The sequence below is a fragment of the Maylandia zebra genome, linkage group LG20 (assembly GCF_041146795.1).
Source record: "Maylandia zebra isolate NMK-2024a linkage group LG20, Mzebra_GT3a, whole genome shotgun sequence".
Lineage (NCBI taxonomy): Eukaryota > Metazoa > Chordata > Actinopteri > Cichliformes > Cichlidae > Maylandia > Maylandia zebra.
In genome coordinates, this window is record NC_135186.1 from 11,193,060 (window position 1) to 11,213,516 (window position 20,457).

A 20,457-nucleotide genomic window follows, 5' to 3' on the forward strand; every position below is an offset into this window, starting at 1 on the left:
GCCTAAAAATATTCTTGTGTAGTGTGAAACACTTAACAGAGGCCATCTGGGGAGATTTACAATCAATCTCAAATTAACCACTGCAGACATTTTCTTGCATTTTATTCAAACGTCGGATGAAGGCAAGTTCGACTGCACGTCGGGGTTGCAATTATGTTTTAACCTGCTATTAAAACTGTGTGTGTGTACTGTAGAACAGCAACCTGGTCTATGAATAAGTCACACAAAGTCCAGTAAATAATTGAACCTCTTTAAAAGTTGATAGATCTTTTCCTCTGTTGGTGCCAAACGACTCTTATGTTTCCATCTTAGAAACCAAGGCTGCTGACCTGTCCGTCCTCCTTCCCAGCAGTCTACTCTGATTCATTTCCAGCAAAAGTCATTCGCGTGTTTACAGACCTCTGGAAGATTTGTGACTCTGTCTGGACTTAAGTAAATCAGCTAAAAGTCACGTGGTGTCTTCATCTCTAAATTGAAGGTTTGGATATCAATCAATTTGGGGGTTTTTCCCCCCTAGGGAGGACAGCCGTCAGGACGTTATAGACATGTTGGGTTTCTTTACAGCACAATCCATTGTGGGGGTGAGTACCGGCAGGGGAGGGGTGACATTAAGGGCTGTCACCCACATGAGAAGAGATTTATGACTGTGTCAAAACTGGAGAATTTCATCCGTTTGACAGCTGGCAGAGTGATCGATCACTCCACCTAACCCACCACTCAACCAGTGAAACAAGAGAATGAAATGAAAAAGCTCAAAAATTATTAAATACCACTCATTTAATTGATCAGATACATGAAACTTTGCCTATAATCTTGACATGGTGGGCAACTGAGTGCGTGGGACTGTTTGACACAGCTCTCATTCTGATTTGACCTTTGACAGTACTGTCATGGCTGCAAGTGTGTTGGCACGTGCGTTCTGATAGGCTATCGATTGATTCTTAAGAGAACTCAGTGCTTTGGAAGTCAGTTCGGAAGATGCTCACATCCTTAAATTATGTGCATCTGTCAGGTGAATCTTTTTTGGTTTACAGTGAGAGATCTACACGCTACAAGGTTGAATATAGTTTCATTTAAGAAAGAAAGAAAAAGAAAAATTAAGAGTGAGAGTTCTAATGTGATTAAACACATGGAAACACCGACACACACACACACACACACACACTCCTTGCATGCATATCATCTGTCTGACTAAACCAACAGTCTCAGTGGGCACCTAGGCTTGCCTCTTTTGATGTTTAATTAAAACCGTATCGGGGGGCGGTGGCGTTTGTGGCGCTGTGTTTTGAAAAATATGCAAATGTCAATAAAAATGCATTAAAGAAACATAGTACCATCCGCTGACGGCTGCGATGCGCAGTGGAAGGGAGGAAAGGATGAAGAGCGAGGAGGGAGAAAAAAAAAAAGAGCGAAACAAACGAGGGAGGGGAGGGGGCTGAACTGAGGCAGCATTTGCCAGAAATAATGAAACAGAGCAAAATATATAAGCGCTCGCGCTGCCATTTCCACTATTTAATTTATTCACAGCTCAGACGGCCGAATAATGCAAATGAGTTTTGGTGTCTCCTGACGCTGACGACTGGAGATAACTTTGGTATTCAGCTTCGCCCCAGTGCCTAGAAGATGGACGGATTTCTCTCGTTTTATCGGCCTCTGTCGCAACAACAATAAAAATGCGGACAGCAACTCTGAACGTGATTACACAACGCGTCTGTTGGGCGGATTTCTTGTTTGAGGTAATGTCACACCGAAAAGCATGAGCAGATTACTCCAGCTTTATCACGCATGCTGGGCTATCAGCGTTGTGATGGGAAAGAGCAAAAAAAAAAAAAAACCCTGACTCTGAAAAAGATTAACTCAAGACGAGGTCTTCAAATCATCTCTAAAAATGATCACAGAGACACTCGGATACGTAAATGACACATGATTAAAAATATTGGTGCATTCTGCGCTACAGCTTTAAAACAGATGTCATCTTAATTTGGGTGAATCAACCCTTTAAATCAGCCCTTTAACACGAGGAAACACGCTAGACAGAGCGTGTCAGTGCCGAGAACAGAATGGGCCTTGAACATCTTATGATATCGGTTGAAATCCTGCCAACCTGCTTTACACACCGAACCTTGAATGAAGTGTGTGCAGCTTAAGGTTGGCTCACTAAGCTTAGAGGCTAACAAATCTCTTCATTCTTCTTTTATTAACAAAGAGCAATTCACAATACATTCAGCTGGCAGACTTTCACCAGCAAGAATGTTGATATGGGGCAGCTCCGCATTAAATCGGATTTTGTTCAATTACAGTGTTTAATGTTTTGAAAATCATTTATTTTTCACAATATCTGTGCCACCGTGAGACGGTTTAAGCTTAACAGAGAAATTATAGCAAGTAAACTAAAGTGAAGGGGATGGTTAAGGATAGGCAGGGTTGTGGCGATGGTGTTGACCGTTAAGAAGCTGATGTACAACAGGAGAAACCTCTTGTGTTACCTACACATACAGCCACCTGACCTCAGTCTTTTAATGTTTTCACTAAGGATGTTCTCTGCGTAATTAACATGCGCTCCGCTAGACAGTGTCTATACCAAAGTAAAATCGAGTGGCTTCATTTTTCTGATTTAGCAACATCAGTTCTAGAAGACATAAATGCAGATTTGCACAAAATTTTAATTTTCTAGCTAAATAACACATTCTAAAAAAAGCTGTGTAAAATATGATTAAACTATAATTACTACTACTACTAGTAGAACTACTACTAGTGCTACCATATACTTCAGCCCTTCACTGGGTTTCTGTTCAATCCAGAAATGAATTTTAAATCTTCACATACCTGAATGATCGTATTTTCAAGACCTTGTAGGATATAAAATGTTTCATTAAAATGCAGCTGAACTCCAGCCCTACTGCAGGAATCATGCTTACACGTGGTTTGGTGCATCGTTGCAAGCTTTTTACGACACAATCCTGATTGATGGAGCGGGGGGGGGGGGATTGTTTGGGAAGCTGTTAGGTTGGGATCTGGCGTGCACTTTGAACATGCAATAGGAGATTAATCAGAGGTATGCATCGGTTAGGCAGGTTAGGTTGAAAATAAAACACAAAGAGGAGAGAGGGAGACTTCTCCAACCTCAGGGATCACATCTTTGCTGGAGGGTAAACAGAAGGAAAAGACATTAATGCCACAAAGACACACAGAGAGACAGAAAGAGTGAGAGGAAAAAGACAGCAGTACAAGACCCCTCCTGTTAGGTCCGCACGGAGCGAGGGGAAGGGCTTCACCCCTGAGAATCCGCTTGATGAGGTCGCCCACTGGGTGACCCCACTTGCCACCTGCAGCCAGACAACCGGGAAGCCGGCCAAATGGACATAGACAGACAGACTGACTGACGCACTGAAACAAGAAAGAATAGCTTTTTTTATGCAAGAAGAGCACACAAGACAAAAAGACAAAGACAAGGGAGGAAAAAACGACAAAAGCCACTGAAGTGGAAGACTGGCACCAGTGAAGGAGTAGAAGACGGAGGGCGGATGAATGAAACATGAAGGTGGCGTTTCATTTTGGTTGTCTGTTTGAGATGCTGGGATGAAGCGTGACAGGGGTGAGGAGATGGATGGGAGGTGAATGGGTGACGAATTGAAGGCACCGTTTTTGTTTTTTGGCACACCCATCCTTTCTGAATGTACACCCCACCCCTCCCCCACTCAGAGGACATCACCCAACCGTTTCAGATACTTTTCAGGAAAGTTTTAAGTACAGACGAACGTACCATCAGCCTAGACTCTTCAGCAGGAAAAACAGACTGAAATTGGATTACAAATACACAGAGAAAGACACACCAAGACAGGGATTCAGCACTGGTTTGTGCGAAAGCCAAAGAAGGAGGAATCCCAACCACCAGGTCACCACCCACCCTTTCCTAGTCTCCAGCTCTACTCACCACAGGGTCCTAGGTGCTTGGTGGCGATGGGGGTCTTGCTCAGGCACTCCGCCTTGCGTCGCATACAGTCATTGGTGTATGTGTTACCATCCTTCCCACACAGAGGCTTGTAGGTGCCGTCACACTCGATGGGATCACAAGAGCAGCGGGCACTCAGCTGTTCCACCAGACACACACCATAGAAGGGACAGTCCTTGCATTCGTCTGCAAGAAAAACAAAACAATGCAGCTTCTTTGGATTGTACAGGGGATAACCCTACTTTGTGTGGAAAGGTTTTAGGAATATTACAAACTACAAGCCTAAAACCCCCCACTCCACTGATGACTTGCTCTTAGCCAACACCCTTAACAACTTTTACTGCCGTTTCGACGAGCCATCAGGCAGCCTTCACACCTCCAACGACCCCAACAATAGAGGCACTTTGGACACTCATTCCCCCACCTCCCCCCCCTCCATAGAGCCATCACCACCTTCAAACTGTTCACCTGCAACACCCGCCCCCTCACCCCACACAAAAGAGGATTTCACACCACCTCCTCCGACCACAACTCTTCATATTCATGAAGCAGATGTGAGGAAGCAGTTTAGGAGTCTGAATGCTCGGAAAGCTCCCGGCCCAGACGGCGTGTCTCCTGCCACCCTCAGACACTGTGCAAACGAGCTGGCCCCAGTGTTTTCTGGCATCTTCAACTCCTCACTGCAGGCATGTCATGTGCCTGCCTGCTTCAAGTCCTCTACCATAATCCCTGTCCCCAAGAAACCTAGGATCACTGGACTAAATGACTACAGACCCGTGGCTCTGACATCTGTGGTCATGAAGTCATTTGAGCGCCTAGTTCTCTCCCATCTCAAGACCCTCACGGCCCCCCTCCTGGACCCCCTGCAGTTTGCATATAGAGCCAACAGGTCTGTAGACGACGCCATCAACATGGCCCTACACTTCATCCTGCAGCATCTGGACTCCCCAGGAACCTACGCCAGGATCCTGTTTGTGGACTTCAGCTCTGCCTTCAATACCATCCTTCCAGACCATCTCCGAGACAAGCTTTCCCAGATGAATGTGCCTGATCCCATCTGCCGGTGGATCACTGACTTCCTGACGGACAGGAAGCAGCACGTGAGGCTGGGGAAGAATGTCTCGGACTCCCGGACCATCAGCACCGGCTCCCCTCAGGGCTGTGTTCTTTCTCCTCTGCTCTTCTCCCTGTACACCAACTGCTGCACCTCCACCCACCAGTCTGTCAAGCTAATCAAGTTCGCAGATGACACCACCGTCATTGGGCTCATCTCGGACGGGGACGAGTCTGCCTACAGGAGAGAGGTTGAACGTCTGGTGTCTTGGTGCAGCCACAACAACCTGGTGCTGAATGCCCAGAAGACAGTGGAGATTATTGTGGACTTCAGGAAGCACACAGCCCCACTCCCCCCCATCATCCTGACTGACACCCCCATCACCTCTGTGGACTCATTCCGCTTCCTGGGTACCACCATCACCCAGGACCTGAAGTGGGAGCCCACCATCACCTCCGTCATCAAGAAAGCCCAGCAGAGGATGTACTTCCTGAGGCAGCTGAAGAAATTCAACCTGCCAACACGGACGATGATGCAATTCTACACTGCAATCATCGAGTCCATCCTCACCTCCTCCATCACCGTGTGGTACGCTGGAGCCACTATCAGGGACAAACAGAGACTGCAGCGTGTTGTGCGCTCTGCTGAGAAGGTGATTGGCTGCAGACTCCCATCTCTGCAGGACCTGTACACCTCCAGGACACTGCGGCGTGCAGCCCGGATCTCAGCTGACCCTTCTCACCCTGGACACAGTCTGTTTGACCTGCTCCCCTCAGGCAGGAGGCTCCGGTCCATTCGCACCAGAACCTCTCGCCACAAGAACAGTTTCTTCCCCTCTGCTGTTGGACACATGAACAATAACCACATGATTGTCCCCGCCACTAACATATGACCCTATGCTGTGTAACTGCATCATTTCATGTTTGGCACTGATCACCACCTGCACTCATGTATATATCTTTCTACGTAGCACTCATAATTCTTATTCTCATGTATATATCTCATGTATATCTCATGCACATATCTTTCTTTCTACATAGCACTTTAATTCTTATTGTCTGCACTGAAGCACCGCAGCAATTTCCTAATGTTGTAAACCTCAACATCTGGCAATAAACCCATTCTGATTTCTGATTTAACCCTTCCCCCCTTACAAGACCCACCATTCAGTGACCCTTTTTTGCTCTATGTGTGAACATCTGCTTTCACTCATTTATTCATTTTTATCCTTTAATGTGTACAGAGACTGATTAGGCTTTTTAGTTTCCAACTGCCAATTTTGTAACAGCATGACAGACTGATCATCACAGATGAAAGCACTGAAGAGGTACTTAGCAAACATAACAACAACAAAAAATTGAAGCTAGAGAAGTGTCAACCTGTTGTTCTTCCTGCTGTGTTAACTTGCTGATACAACCATAAGGACATAAACCAGACTATAAATCATCCATGTAGTAATTATATGAATGTTTACTGTTGTTTATGGAGATAGGTGATGTTAGCAGAGGCTTTTGCAGAAATTCATGAAAGAAACACATCAGAGATTCATATATTAGCCGGCATGCTACATGTGCTGCACAAAGTGGGTTGGGCAAAGTCTGTGATGATTGCATTTTGTCCTTACACCAAGCATCTTTTTCTACAGCATATATAAAAATGATTGCAGCACCCTATTTGCCAATACTTCCAGTATATCTGCAGAAGGCCCATGTTAGCTGTCAATCTCTGACAAACAACACACGCTGGAACATACATTTATTCTATAGACTGGAAATGACATGCTCAGATCAGCCAACACACCAGTGTTTAGGCAGTAGTGCTTAAAAAGAAGTCGGACCACATTTGTTCCTGTCAAGCAGATTATTTGATGCTTAATTTGTTACATAACCTTTCTTGGATGCTGTATTCTTAAAAGACACAATCACAAAAGACCCAGTCTTGCCAGGTGACTGCAGTGGTTTGAACCAATCAGCTTTGTATGAGCAAGAAGAAGACGTTCTTACAAAGTTACTGTGATTCTAGCTGCGGTTTGTTGATGTGACTGGTTGACGTTCGCTTGAACTAGACACTGACATACAGAAGGTTCATCTCGTCATCCGCTGTGTATTTTTTGTGCTGTTTTCTTCCCTATAACAAACAAGGATTGCTTCCCAGATGGTTCTGTGCAACAAACCATCTGTCACATCAGGTTATCTGTTCTACGCACATTAGGCCACAAAACTGTCCACAAAGTAAGTTCACATTACATTTTACAGGGAGTAATCGACTAGAAATGATAGCTAAAGCCAAGAGTAGTGGCTGGATGAATGAGAGTGAGTACCAGAGGAGTTATTAGACATATTTTTTTATAATAGTTATAGCTTTCGCTGCAGTTTAAAAGCTTGTTTGGGAGCCAGTTTAGCTCAGTGGGTGAGTGGGTGACCATATGTTACACGGCTAGAGCGCAGCAGCACGAGTTCAAGACTGACCTGCGGCCCTTTGCTGCACATCCCTTCTCTCTCCCTCAACTTTCCTGTTTATCTTCAGCTCTCTACTATCAAATAAAGGCTAAAATGCCCCCCAAAAAATGATATTTAAAAAGAAAAAAACGGCCTGTTTTTTCCATTTCCATTTAGTTTTCTGGTTTGCCGCTAGCAAAAAATAAGCAAATCTAGTAGCCTGCACTATGAAGGGACACCTAATAAGACTGCAAATACCCCCCAAAACCTTACTCGATCAGCATGCCTGTGCTCCCCTCTAACTTTAATAATAAAGTTTTGCAAAAACTTTAACAAAAAGAATAATCATGAATTTCATTTTAGGGTCATGTTTAAGTCTAAACTATTAAAGTCATACCATTTTGACTCACTAAGCAGAAATCTACTATGGAAATTAAGAAAAAGCGAAATACTGGTAATGTGAAATGGCAAATTTGCCACTGAAGTGAGAAAATTCAATTTGAGGCAAGCCTCTGTTCTGGAGGCACTTGGATTTATTCCATTCCTGATCAGTGGATCAAATTTGTACACCAATTCAATTCCTTCTTCTCTTCTCTTTAAAAGCCTGTCATGCCACACTTAATTACATCGGCGCTGTATCAGACTGAAAGGGGTACAAGGATGTGCAATGTCATGGTTACAAGTCGAAATGGCCATTTTCATTAGTTACCAATTTGTAATTTGCTTAGGGATATGATTTCATGGATCTCTGTTTCAAATTGAATTATTCTTTCATTTGAAAAGGCACAGCAGAAAGAGAGGGAGGAAAAAAGGAAGAAAAAAAAAAGTCCATCCCATTGCTCACATGCATGAACATGTCTGCATGCACACACACTCTCATACAGCACACACAACGCTACTTAGGCTGGGATTTGGGCAATTTTAAGCCCTGACGCTAACATCGGCCTGTCAAGCGGAGCAGAGAGAAGAACCAGGCTGTATCAGCCTCCGTTGCTGACCATACCAAAAGACGTCCTGCGGTGATCTGTCCTTGGTGTTGTCAGGGGGTTTTAATACATGGGTGGGGGTCTCCGCACATTACTGCTGTAAACCCGTAGAGCTTCGTGGGACTTCAGTAACAACACACCAGGAAAATTGGATTTCCTCCGATGGCTATCAGACATACAGTAAAGGCTGACAGCTCTTTGTTGACTACGGCCTAAACCTCATGTTGTAATAGCACAGATAACAGCCCTGGGGGCTCTTATCAGGCTGGAGGAGGCTAGTGCTAGCATGGATATAATACAGACCCCGAGACCCGGCAGTAATTTATCTCTCTGGAACACAGCTTTAAAGTTTGATTTTGATGCTAGTCTACCGGTATGTGTTAAAACATTGGCTGAAAGTATTTCAATTCTTGCATAATATATGGTAATACGATAGCAAGGTTTCACTGATACCATATATACCACGCATATATAACCCCGACAAGCCAAACATTTTCACTGGCTGCTTTCCTTGTTGTCCTTTTTCTTGCTGGGGTTTCAATAGAGTGGTTTGTCCAGACTGAAACACAGACTTCACTATTAATATTAGTTGGCCCTTGTAATACATTTGCAAACAAAGTTTCCCATCATGCAGATTCTGAAATCAAGCAGACAGTTGTGTAGTAAGTAAAGTAAAGTCTTGAAATATCAGTAGATACACAAGACATTTAAATTTATGTCACTTTTCCTACTGCTAGAACCTGCTGTAGATGCGGGGTGGGCAACTCCAGGCCTCAAGAGCTGGTGTCCTGCAGGTTTTAGATGTGTCCTTGAACCAACACAGCTGATTTAAATGGCTAAATGACCTCCTCAATATGTCCTGAAGTTCTCCAGAGGCCTGGTAGTGAACTAATCATGTGATTCTGGTGTGTTGACCCAGGGTGATATCTAAAACCTGCAGGACACCGGCCCTTGAGGCCTGGAGTTGCCCACCCCTGATCTTCAGCAAGTCTGCTCTTTTTAAGACACCGTGTCAAGGCTGCTCAAATACGATTGGTCAGCCTACAACAAACTACAAATGAGACTTAAGTGAGCTTCTGCATAGTCACATACCAATATAGAAAGATATTATATTGTTGAATTTTACAAATACCACGAAACAGAAATTTGGATAAGTCAAATAACAAAAGACCAAAAGCAAGGATGTCTGACTCATTCTACATGCACTCAGTTTTGATCTTAAGTGGGCCGGACCAGTGAAACTGCCCTTTCATTTAACTACACATTTAATGCAGGAGATTTCTTAATATATGAAACTTCAACTTTAAGAGTTTCTCTTACTTTTTCTACACGATAAATAAATGCTGCTGTAGAAATGAAAGAAATGTAGAAACTGAACTTTCTATAGCTCATAGTGAAAGAATAAAAACCTTTGGCCGTGGGGGAGGTCTCTGTGAGCAAGAAAAGCTAAAGTAAAAACTATTAAAATTCATTAAAAAATCCAGAATCTATGCCCTCCTTCACATTTTCCAAAACCAGAAACTGTGAGCCAGATTGAAGTCTTTGCGGGACAGATTCAGAGCCCGGAGCCTTATGTTCAACAATTCTGACCTAGACAGACAAATGGCTACTCCCTGTTATACCTGCACGCAGATAAATTACAATATTTGAATTCATCTCATCTTATTATGTTGCATTTTTTTTAGATTATTAACGGGGAGAGAAGGGCAAGGTCTACTAAATCTCTGTTTCACGCAGCATAAAAGAATCCTTTATATAAGTCATGGCATTTGAGTAATTTTATCCCTTGCATCACTAAATGTATTTCCAAGATGTTCTGGGATCTGTATTGAAAGGGTTGCACACTTTAAAGACAACAAGCTTCGGCCTTACCCAGCGTTGTGCACTGTCCTGCATGGATCTTTCTGAGCGTGACGCCTTTCTGGATGCCCGTCGCCCTCATAGCGCACTCACTGGGGTACGTCCGGCCATCACTGGCACACAGAGGCTCATCGCTTAGGGGGCACAACTCGAGTGGCACAAATTTCAGTGGCTGGCGGGTGAGAGGCTCCACGCGGCAGTTCAAAACGTTTTTGCACGGATCTGTGGAGAAAGAGTGAAGAATGTGTACTGCAGTACAGCATATCATACAGTACAATACGACAGGGAAGGAATTACAGTTTGTCACTTTTGCTAAAGCACAGAATCCCATTCTCCGATTCATGCTATCAAACTTCCATTTATCGAATAAATGACAGAACAGTTTTCACCTAGTTAGACACAATTTGCAGATCTCGTTTAATCTTTTCTCTGAATCTGAAATTCTCACACTTCACCACAGTGATGCACCTGTGATGCATAATACTAACCACTGGAGGCAGAGATTAAACACAGCTACAGCAGAAATGTAGTTTTTCTTTTTTTTAAACACGGTGACTCAAATATGTGAATAGTTGCTGCTAATTATGTAATGAAACTTGTATATGTTAGGTAGCAAAGGTAAGTGGAAGGTTGATACTAACAATGGAAGGCAACAAGCTGAGAGGCGGAGGAGGAGGACTACAAGAACGAGCACAATTTAGAGCAGTCATTTTCAATGATCTTTGCTGAGCAGCTGTGATAGACCATGTTTCTGCAATATGAAAACAAATAGAAGAAACCTCTAGTAGGAGATTTATACATCGCCAGCTACGACTTACTCGAGAAACTACCGCCTTTGGTATTTTTCACACACAGAGCTAATATTGCTTTTATGAGTCTTACTTCTTACAATTACGGTCCAGTTCAAAAGTCTTTTGTTCAATTTTGCTTCCAAGGGGCCAGACCTTTTTTTTGTCATTTAAAAAAAAATGCACGTTTGGCTTTTTAGCAATAACAGAGTGAAGAGAAGAAGCTGGAAGAGAAAGACAAGGAGAAGACAGGTTAGATTAATACCCAGGCTTCTGCTTTAGTCTTGTAGCATGCGGGTCACCTGATCAACTCGCTGAGCTGAACCACCACCCTCTTGTAATTTCTTTACGGTGGTCTTGAGCAGTGCTTCTCCAGGCTTTCTGGAGATCTTCCAGAGTTTTTTCTTTGAACATTGGCTGCTTTTTCACTCATTTTTGTTTCATTTTCTAACTCCAGGGATTAACCTGTGTTGTCTACCAGAACATTCTCATTCTCGACACGTAACATACAGACGATTTGTCACGTCCCAAGGCGTCCAATGGGAACGCGAAAGGTAACCTTCCGTGTCCCTATGACATGCGCCCGGTTGTGGGTGAAATCCAATAGAATGACGGTCCCGGTGGTAACGCACGTTCCAGACGTGTATTCGAGCCCTAACCCTAACCATAACCTTATCCCTAACCTTAACCACAATCGTGTTAGATAGTGTTTTCCAAAGCGATTCATGATGAGAAAGTAAAATAAATGTATATGTGTAGATTGAATCCAAACGGGTTTCATGTTTCCTCCTGTTTCCGCGTAACATAGGAATGTGTTGGGTGACTGAAAGGTTTGTCAATTTGTCACAAAAACACATAATTAGTTCTCATTTCTTTTACTCTAAATGAATCTACAAAAAAGATAACATGGTTTGACACAAAAAAGCTGTATTTTTGCACCAAAAGGTGACTACCAAAGACTTATTAGCTAAAACTTGGCATTACCTTGGTATGGTGTGTAATGTATCCTTAGGAAATTGAGGAAACTGGACAAGTGGAGGCCAAAAGAACAATTAGCAGACGTAAAAAATATTTCAACAAAGGCCTGACAGAGGCACTGAAAGCATCTAGACCTTTAGTTGATCCATCTAAAGGTCTGGATCAGGGGTAGGCAACTCCAGGCCTCGAGTGCCAGTGTCCTGCAGGCTTTAGATATCACCCTGGATCAACACACCTGAATCAAATGATTAGTTCGTTACAAGGCCTCCGGAGAACTTCAAGACATGTTGAGGAGGTAATTTAGCAATTTGAATCATCTGGTGGATCAAGGACAGATCTAAAGTCTGCAGGACACCGGCACTCGAGGCCTGGAGTTGCCTACCCCCGGTCTAGATCTTCATTGAACAGTTGATCCATCCACTGTTCAATGAAGCCTCATCAGAAATAGTCTCAATGGTCTCAATTCTAAAGCAACAGAAACAGGGACCAAAGCTCCTACAGAGTGGTGAACCCAAACTAACAAACTAAAAAATTTTGGTTTAAATCATTGTCAATATGTAGATAGGTCAGGATAAAGGTGCAACAATGAATTTCTACATGTATCTGTAAAATATGGTGGCGGCTCTGTCATGGTTTGGTGCCACATTTCATCCAGTGTCGTCGAGGATCTTAACAACAAATGATGGAACTATGAACACAGGAAAGTACTGTGAGAGTTTGATTCACCATGTACGTGGAAAGCATCTGATTTGGAAAAACTTAATTTTTCAGCACGACAATGATGCCAAACAAAGAACAAAACAAACCAAGATCCAAAGAAGAGCTTTGAATGTCCTTCAAGAAGTTTGGAGAACTATTTCTGATGATACTTCAAGAAATTACCAGAAAGCTGAGACTGTGTTTCCTCATTTCTGTTGTACTGTAATGCTCAGTAGTGTTATTATTTTTGACAGCAAATTATCTAAAAATATTGTGTAGTTTTGAGCTTTTCATGCATTTTTGTGTGTGTGTGTTTTTTCTTAGAAGAGTCAAAGGTTTTATGAAAGTAGTTTGAAAATTGGTTCTTGTGTTTAAAGCTTGGAGAAAAGGCCATAAGGTTTCAGGAAATGTGTCTTAGAATTTGTGAAAAACTGTAATTAGACTCCGAGGGAACATAATCTAAAACATCTTTGATCATTTTTGGTTCTGCGGAAAAAAGTGAACAACGCTTGACTGGCAAAAGAAAAAAGCAGCACAGTCTGGATTAATTGTGTTCAAACTGGCAACTCCTTTCAAAGAAAACTTTTTAAGTCCTGTTAGATAAAGTGTTGGTAAGTCATCTTTTAATTAGCGGCGAACAGTCTTATAGCTATGATATGTCAGCTGAGAAGAGAAGAGAAGAGGAATATCTGCTTCACAGATATTATCAGTGGCCCGGCAGCTGAGAGCAGCTCAGAGTAGGACCTTGGATGTGAAGGGGAGACAAGGAAACAGATGAAGAGACGATCGGTTTGATTTGCTCTCTCGCACCTCCTTCCTTCCAGGGGAGTGTTGGTCTGGCACGCTTGGCCCTATCAGTCCGTGATCATAATGGAATTGGTTTGTGGATGTGTGTGATGGGGGTGTTACTCCTTGAAACAGGAGCCCAGGCTTTATCCTGCTCGCCACGCTTTCAGCATGTGGGAAGACAAAGGATTTATGTAGCACCGTGACATATTAAATCACTGCCAAGCTGCCGGCGAGTCATTCAAAACACACCAAGGATGAAACACCCTATCATCGGGAAAGGAGTAGAAAGAGAATGAGAAACAGAGAATAAGGGAGAATGGTTTCCAGAGACCTCTGGCAGCAATACAAAGAGTGACAATGCTGGGACAGAAAAAGGGACGGAGCGCTTTGGCTGCGTGGGGGTGGGAGGCGGAGTGACCATAGGCCAGGCCTCGGATTGTTTTCTGTGTGCACAATACAAAGGCTTGCAGAGACTTGCAACTGAGCAAACAGGGGTTTTATCGTAATGCACGCAGCGTCTCTGCATGACGCAGTGCCTGACCCGCCAGCCAGACCATTATCTGAGAGAAAGACCATTACTACCCATTAAGCGAGAAGAACAGCTTCTAGAGTCCATGCTTTTCCTCTAGCTGAGCAAGTGGGGTGATTACAAAAAGAATAGGTTGTTTTCTGTAAAAACTAGCAGTGCAGATAAATCAACAGCATTTGCCTGGCGCGGGCTAGCAAGTTTAAATAGCCAATGCTCAGTTGAAATGGCTGCAGGAAGATTTAAAGCACCATCAGGGCCAACCAGTCCCCTGAGCTGACGCCGTCCCCAGGGGAGACGGTGCAACCCGGGTCACTTTGGCCGACTCACGTTGGATTTATACGACCAACCTTCTGCCTGTGGACAAACACATCCATCTCTCGTTGCCTACCACCCGCTCTGTCTCCTGGAGGCTCCTGCTGCTAAAAGACAGAGTTACTATCTGTAGTCTTTCCCTCCGTCTTCCTCGCCACAGAATAAAAAGAGCTAAATAGTCGAGCGCCTTGAGAGTAAACAACAATTGCCTGATGAGAACAAGGATGAGCCAAAAACAACACAAAAAACTGCTCTTAAAACCTATTTAAAGAAAACATCAATCTGCACCGTAGGAGAACCTGTGTGGGGAAAAGCAACCTGAATGAATTAGAGAATTAGAGTGGAGGTGTGCCTTAAATAAGCAGGGTATGTGATAGAGGAACACAAGAGGAAGAGGTAGGAAACAGTGGAAAGGGAAGAAAAGGTTTTCTGACAATTTAAAACAAAAAATCTCAACAAAAATGACATTTTCACCATTGGAAATGTAATTTTTGATACTATCAGGGTTTTTTTTTGTATTTCCATATTTTGCAACAATTTATATTTGATAGTGTGACTCTGGGACATCTCCCTGCTACAGCAAAATAGGGCGGAGTTGGGTTGGGAAAGAAAATAAACTGTGATGGGAACTCTTCAATATTACCTGTGCTCAAAATCAGTGTTACAAAAAACAGAAACACAGAAAACACAACGAGAGCTTACCACAGTGTCCTTGGTACTGCACACGAATGTTCTTCTTGTTCTTGCAGGCATGCTGATGGAGCTCGCACTCATTCACGTAGTCCTTTCCATCACTACCACACACTACTTGCTTGGGCTTGCCCTCGCAGCCGAGGGGGCACATGCACTTTGCAGACAAGCCATCTGAAGACTGGACACAGGTGCTGCCGTAGCTGCAGGCCACCTCGGTACAGGGATCCTTCAGAGCTGCAGGAAGGGGCAGACATAAAAACAAGCTTTAGTCAAAAGCAAAAGGGGCTCTTGCACTGAAGAGCACGTCTGTCAAGCGCTAATACGTCACAGTGCTCGCCGCTACAGTACACTGGAGTGCATCACAAATGACAGGCCACCTTATTCAAGTGGCTTTCGGTGCACTTTTACAAGCGCTGCCTAGTTATTCTGAGGTTTGAAGAACTACTTGACACCCCTGGGTAAAGATGCACTGCCACAGCTATCTACTAGTACAAACAAGTTTCATTTCACAGAGTAGTGTGAATTGGATTAGAAGCTTTGCATTCACAACACATTCTGTGTCGCTACGCTCAAGCATGCTTTAATCGGCACGGCTGAAAAGCGACCCTTGAATATTTACCTTTCCATAAATTAGACCAAGTGAGAGCAGGGAAGAGGGGTATTCCTCCCTCGTGAGGAATTTGTTTCCATCCTAATTAAGCAGCACGCCACTTGCCGCTGAGCGACGTACCCCAATCCGAGGAGAAGGTGCAACTTTTAATTTTGCCTTTGTGCGCCATCAACGGGGGCTTTTCTCGGGCCTCATATGCTCAACAAAAGGCAGCTGTGAGATTACAATCGCTGTCTTCTCACAGCATGATACATATTTATGACTGTCACAGACAAACATGCTTTCCCATGAGAGAGAAGCACGGCATCGGCAGCCCTCTCATTTCCTAAGCCCGCCACTTTTAGAATAAATATTTACCAATGTCTGATATTATCCCCGCTTTTGTTACAAGCAACATCGATGAATTTAATTTAAAGCGGGAGTGTATATATTGAATCGCAAACTCTGTGCGTCTCGCTTTGTTTTTTTGTGTGCGTTTTTTTCTTTACTCCTCAGACAAGAGCAGAGCGTGTTTCAAATTTGCCTTCTTTCTTTTCTACCTTTTTTGAAAATTCAATACCTGCCTCCGGGATGAAATGGCACTGCCTTGTTAATAAGAGACTGGAATGTGTGCAGAGATATATTATGGATGTGTAAGAAGACAGGAGAGCTATGAGGAGTGCTCCTGATCAAAGCGTACCCCCCCTCCCTCGCCTTCCTCGTCTTTATGACACATCCCCACCACCCTCCTTTCTTTTCTTTTTCTCTTTTTTTTGCTCTTTCCTGTCAAGTTCTTTTGAGGTTTGGTGCGTTAGGCGCTTTAATGAACACTTTTTCCCCCTCCCCATTTTATATTTGAGCTGTATCGCAGCAGGAACTTTGAAACCGACTCTAATTTACAAGTAACTTCAAGATAAAGTACGATCAAGTAATTGCATCTCTAACTAAAAGAGACTCGTAGAAAATGACTCACTGAAATCATAAATCATTACTGGAAATCATAGGTCATTGTGAGGCGATGATGACTTAATGGCTGCTCATGCGAAACAGATAGCAATTGTGATGCTTGGCCTCCGCTGTGTATCTAATCACATGAACAATGAAACGCTGATGACTTGTGGGAACGGAGCCGCTATAAAAACCTTGTTGTATCTGCCGGAGCAGGTAAAAGGTCATGTTAAATCACAGTTGCAGCAATTATACGCGAGCTACTTTCAGTGCACATGCACAAACTACTGTGCTACCCAGCATATGCTATGAGTTCGCCTGCTTAATAATCGTAGGGTTGAAGGTGCAATCTCGGGCTCCTCTGAGAAAATATACATGCTGTAAGTGAGCTCAAAGAATGATCCAGCAATCAGAGAGTAGTTTGTCTGGCTTTGGCACGTTCTACTCGATTCAGAGGAGCTGATGCTGAGGTAGTAAAGCCCTATCTGGAAGTTTGATATCCAACTTCTCCAGTGTTTTGGAAAGAGATGTGGAGTCTGAAGTCTGAGCATCAGGATAAAAGCATCAGCTGTTATTCAACTTTCATCATTAGCATCCTGTTCCCCATTTTTACACATATAAGGCAAGCTGAATAAGCTAGAACAAAAACCCAAATAACCAAGGATAATGAATGACTTAACTCCCATTTGATCCATCAGCTTATGTCATCTAATAATGATAAAGCATGACGAACCATGAATTGGTGCACTCATACTGCTGTGGGCTGTGGGAAATAAGCCCTTGGATGTTTCCTTCTCCCTTCTCTTTTGCTCACACCTACCCCAAAGTCACAAGAGCAGAGGTTCAACTTTGAGCCCCTCCTGTACATCTGATAAAAGGTACAAGCCACAGCAGAATCCCACAAACCGCAAAAAGAAGACCGCAGCAATCACACTGCAATTTGTCCAGGGCTTGTACAATCAAGTTTCTTCAGGTAGCTGTGGCTCAGGATGTACAGTCGGTCATTCACTATTCATAAGAGCTGTTACACGATCCCGAAGCGTCCTTGGATAAGATGCTGAACCCCACAGTAGCACTGGTGTATGATGGATGAATGGGTGAATGTGGCTCTTGTAGTTTGGTCAGTGAGACTAGAAACATACTATATAAGTGCTAGTCCATTTAGCGTGTTGTTTTGATAGACCTGCTGTTGGGAATGGGAGTTGTTTTCTGACAAGAAGTCGTACCTTGTCAGAATGCTCACTTCTTCTATAAAATAGTGGTTGTTAAGGGGTTGCAGTCACATCTAAAGAAGAGTAGGAGAAAGACGAGAAAGAAACCCAGTGATTCCCCCTTTCCTTAGAGTAAACAGCATCCTCGTAGCACTTCTTGATCTCATTAAATAATAGCCTGGGCTTTCTCTCCCTCCCCAACCTCCCCTTCCTCCAAGCAAATCTGGCGTGTTGACAGGCAAGAAGGGGTGGAGGCGATAGTAAGGGGCACGAGAGCTAGGTAGAACAGGAAGGAGAGGTGGGGGCGCTTGATTTGAATGCTAACAGGGGCCGATTTGGATACGACGCACAGCCTCGATGGGGCGTTAGTGCAGATAAGCTTTCCTTCTCAGACTCAGACAAGCAGGCAAATTGCCTGGGCGAATGTGATCGGTGTAACAAGCTCAAATAAAAAAAAAAAGAAAGACAGAAAAAAGCATGCTCGCCATAGCAAACTACATGGAGTTTTTACTTATATTTTCTAATCATTTCTCAGGTGAAAAGTGGCAACAAAAAAGCAAAGAGGAGAAAGAGGAAAGGTAAAAAGTCAGTAAATTAGAATGATCCTTGCTGCCAATTAGATCACTCTCCCTCGCTAGAGTGAATCTCAGCATGGTCTGGGCTGCTAGGATAATGAGGGGGAAAAACCCATAAGGATACACAGAGACAAGTGACACTAAAGCACTGGCATTCCAGCACAAACACAGTGAGAGATGGCATATGATTAGGGAACAAGAGGACACCCCAAAAGAAAAGCAAACATCCTGGGGCCCAATTAATAGAATAATGCTTTATAGATTTAAATGTTTAAAAGACTTTTAAAGGAGACAAAACTCTGGTTTATTTAAACTTGAGACACTGCGTTTTCTAAAAATGGACTCGTTCCTGTCAGTCCATCACAGCTAGACCTGGATTTGATTGGCTCCTTTCACAGAACAATTGCTCCCCCCCTTTCTTCTAATCACAAGCATGCAGCATTTGTGTGGACAGGCCTCCTTCAAAATTCTGCACTCAGCAGGTTTGCTTCATTTAAACCACAGGACTGGCATTGTCTGGCATTGTGGGATGCATTGTAACTGAACTACCTATGTGCCTAATTGCGAATTCATGTGCTGTGGGAAATTCTGAATACACACCGTCACAAATCAACACTTGATCAACTCTGCAACTTGCTCTTTTAACGGCAAGTGGATTTCAAATTGGGATAACAATTTGTCTAATTGTGACGTGCTGCGCTGTGCTGGATATGCAGAAGTTAGCCGGGTGCTTGCAAATAATTGATTAGCACTGCCCACATTTAAGGTGTGTGTTTCTCAAACTGAAAACTATGCAGTGCTGCAGGAACATAAAATCAATGCAAGGTGGGCAAAAAGGGTACAAGAGAAAAAAAAATGCAAATTTGCCATTTTTCTCTACTCGTTCTGAGCTGAAATTGAGCATGTTGAGAAGTGTACATTTCTGAGAACTGGAAGCTTTTTTTTTTCCTTTTTATTGTTCTGCATGCATGGAAATTAACTTTCTATCAAACTGCATTAATGCATAATGTTGAGAATAACAACAACTGTGAAGCAAATCCTTTTGCACTCCTGGCTGTAGTTAAGTGTAGAAGCTGCTGACATGTTGGGTGGCACTTTGTAGCAGCTTAACTATAATATGTGAAGTCTCTTACAGAGCTAAAGCTAAGCTATAGCTTAAGTGGTATTGTTTTCACCTTCTGAGCCCGTGCGCTTGTGTGTTTGCATGTTATCGTGGAAAAGTGCAGTTACGCAGACACGTAGTGTAGTGAGAACTACCACTAGGGCAGTTCGGAGTAGTTTAGCAGGTGTTTGTATGTCTGTCTGTCTGCGATGTCTTCCAGAAAAGTGGAGCAGAGGGGTTTTGGAGAATGGGGATTACAGTGATCCTCTCCCTCCTCATCTCTCCCTCTGGCAGTCAGCAGACTTTCCAGGCAGGTGGGGAGCTCCACTTCTCTGATCCACTGTTTTGTGCTGTAGTTTATTAATGCTTCATTAGGGACACGGAGCTGTCAGTGCCGTGCTGGCTTTACTTGATACCCCGCTGCCACGAAACCAGACGCACACCAGATGCGTGCGCAAGTGTGGGGAGAGTCATATATGCCAGTGCACGTTTGGAGGCAACCATGGAGTTCAGATAAGTCTGCAAGTGAGTTTGTGATATGTATGCATGTGTACCTGTATGTGTGTGTGTGTGTGCTGTGCTTCCTGTTGTGCTGGTAGTGATAAGGGAGGTATGGGGCTGAAGCTAATCAAATGCAATGATGCGATGGAGGGGGAGCTCGGCAGTGTGTGTTCTAATCAAGAACCCTCGTACACCCATCAACAGCAGGAGAAGAAGAAGCAGAGAGGGAGCGACAGTGAGACAAAAACAAGTTACAAGGGGACTGAGTTAAAACACTATGGAGAAAGTCTGACAAAGAAAAATGCAGCAATAGAAAACAAATGTAATTCAGAGGCAAAGTTACACATTTAGGTTTTTTTTTTTTTACTTCTTTGGGCAAAGCTACAGTTCCTACTTTCCAGTTTTATACTGAGACAAGCTTTACACACCGTGACCCCCACTTTCATCCATAAA

At 43.5% G+C, this 20,457-nt stretch overlaps 1 protein-coding gene across 6 annotated transcripts in view; it reads right to left on the reverse strand.

Moving 5' to 3' along the window:
- Positions 1–20,457, reverse strand: part of agrn (agrin) — a 267,410-nt gene that overhangs the window by 78,295 nt on the left and 168,658 nt on the right. For all 6 annotated transcript variants that reach the window (XM_076878737.1, XM_076878740.1, XM_076878736.1 and 3 more), the window contains 3 exons: positions 15,088–15,312; positions 10,303–10,512; positions 3,935–4,138 (listed from right to left, as the gene is read on the reverse strand). In XM_076878737.1, coding sequence (XP_076734852.1) covers positions 3,935–4,138; positions 10,303–10,512; positions 15,088–15,312 — 639 coding nt within the window. The remainder of the gene's footprint in view (positions 1–3,934; positions 4,139–10,302; positions 10,513–15,087; positions 15,313–20,457) is intronic.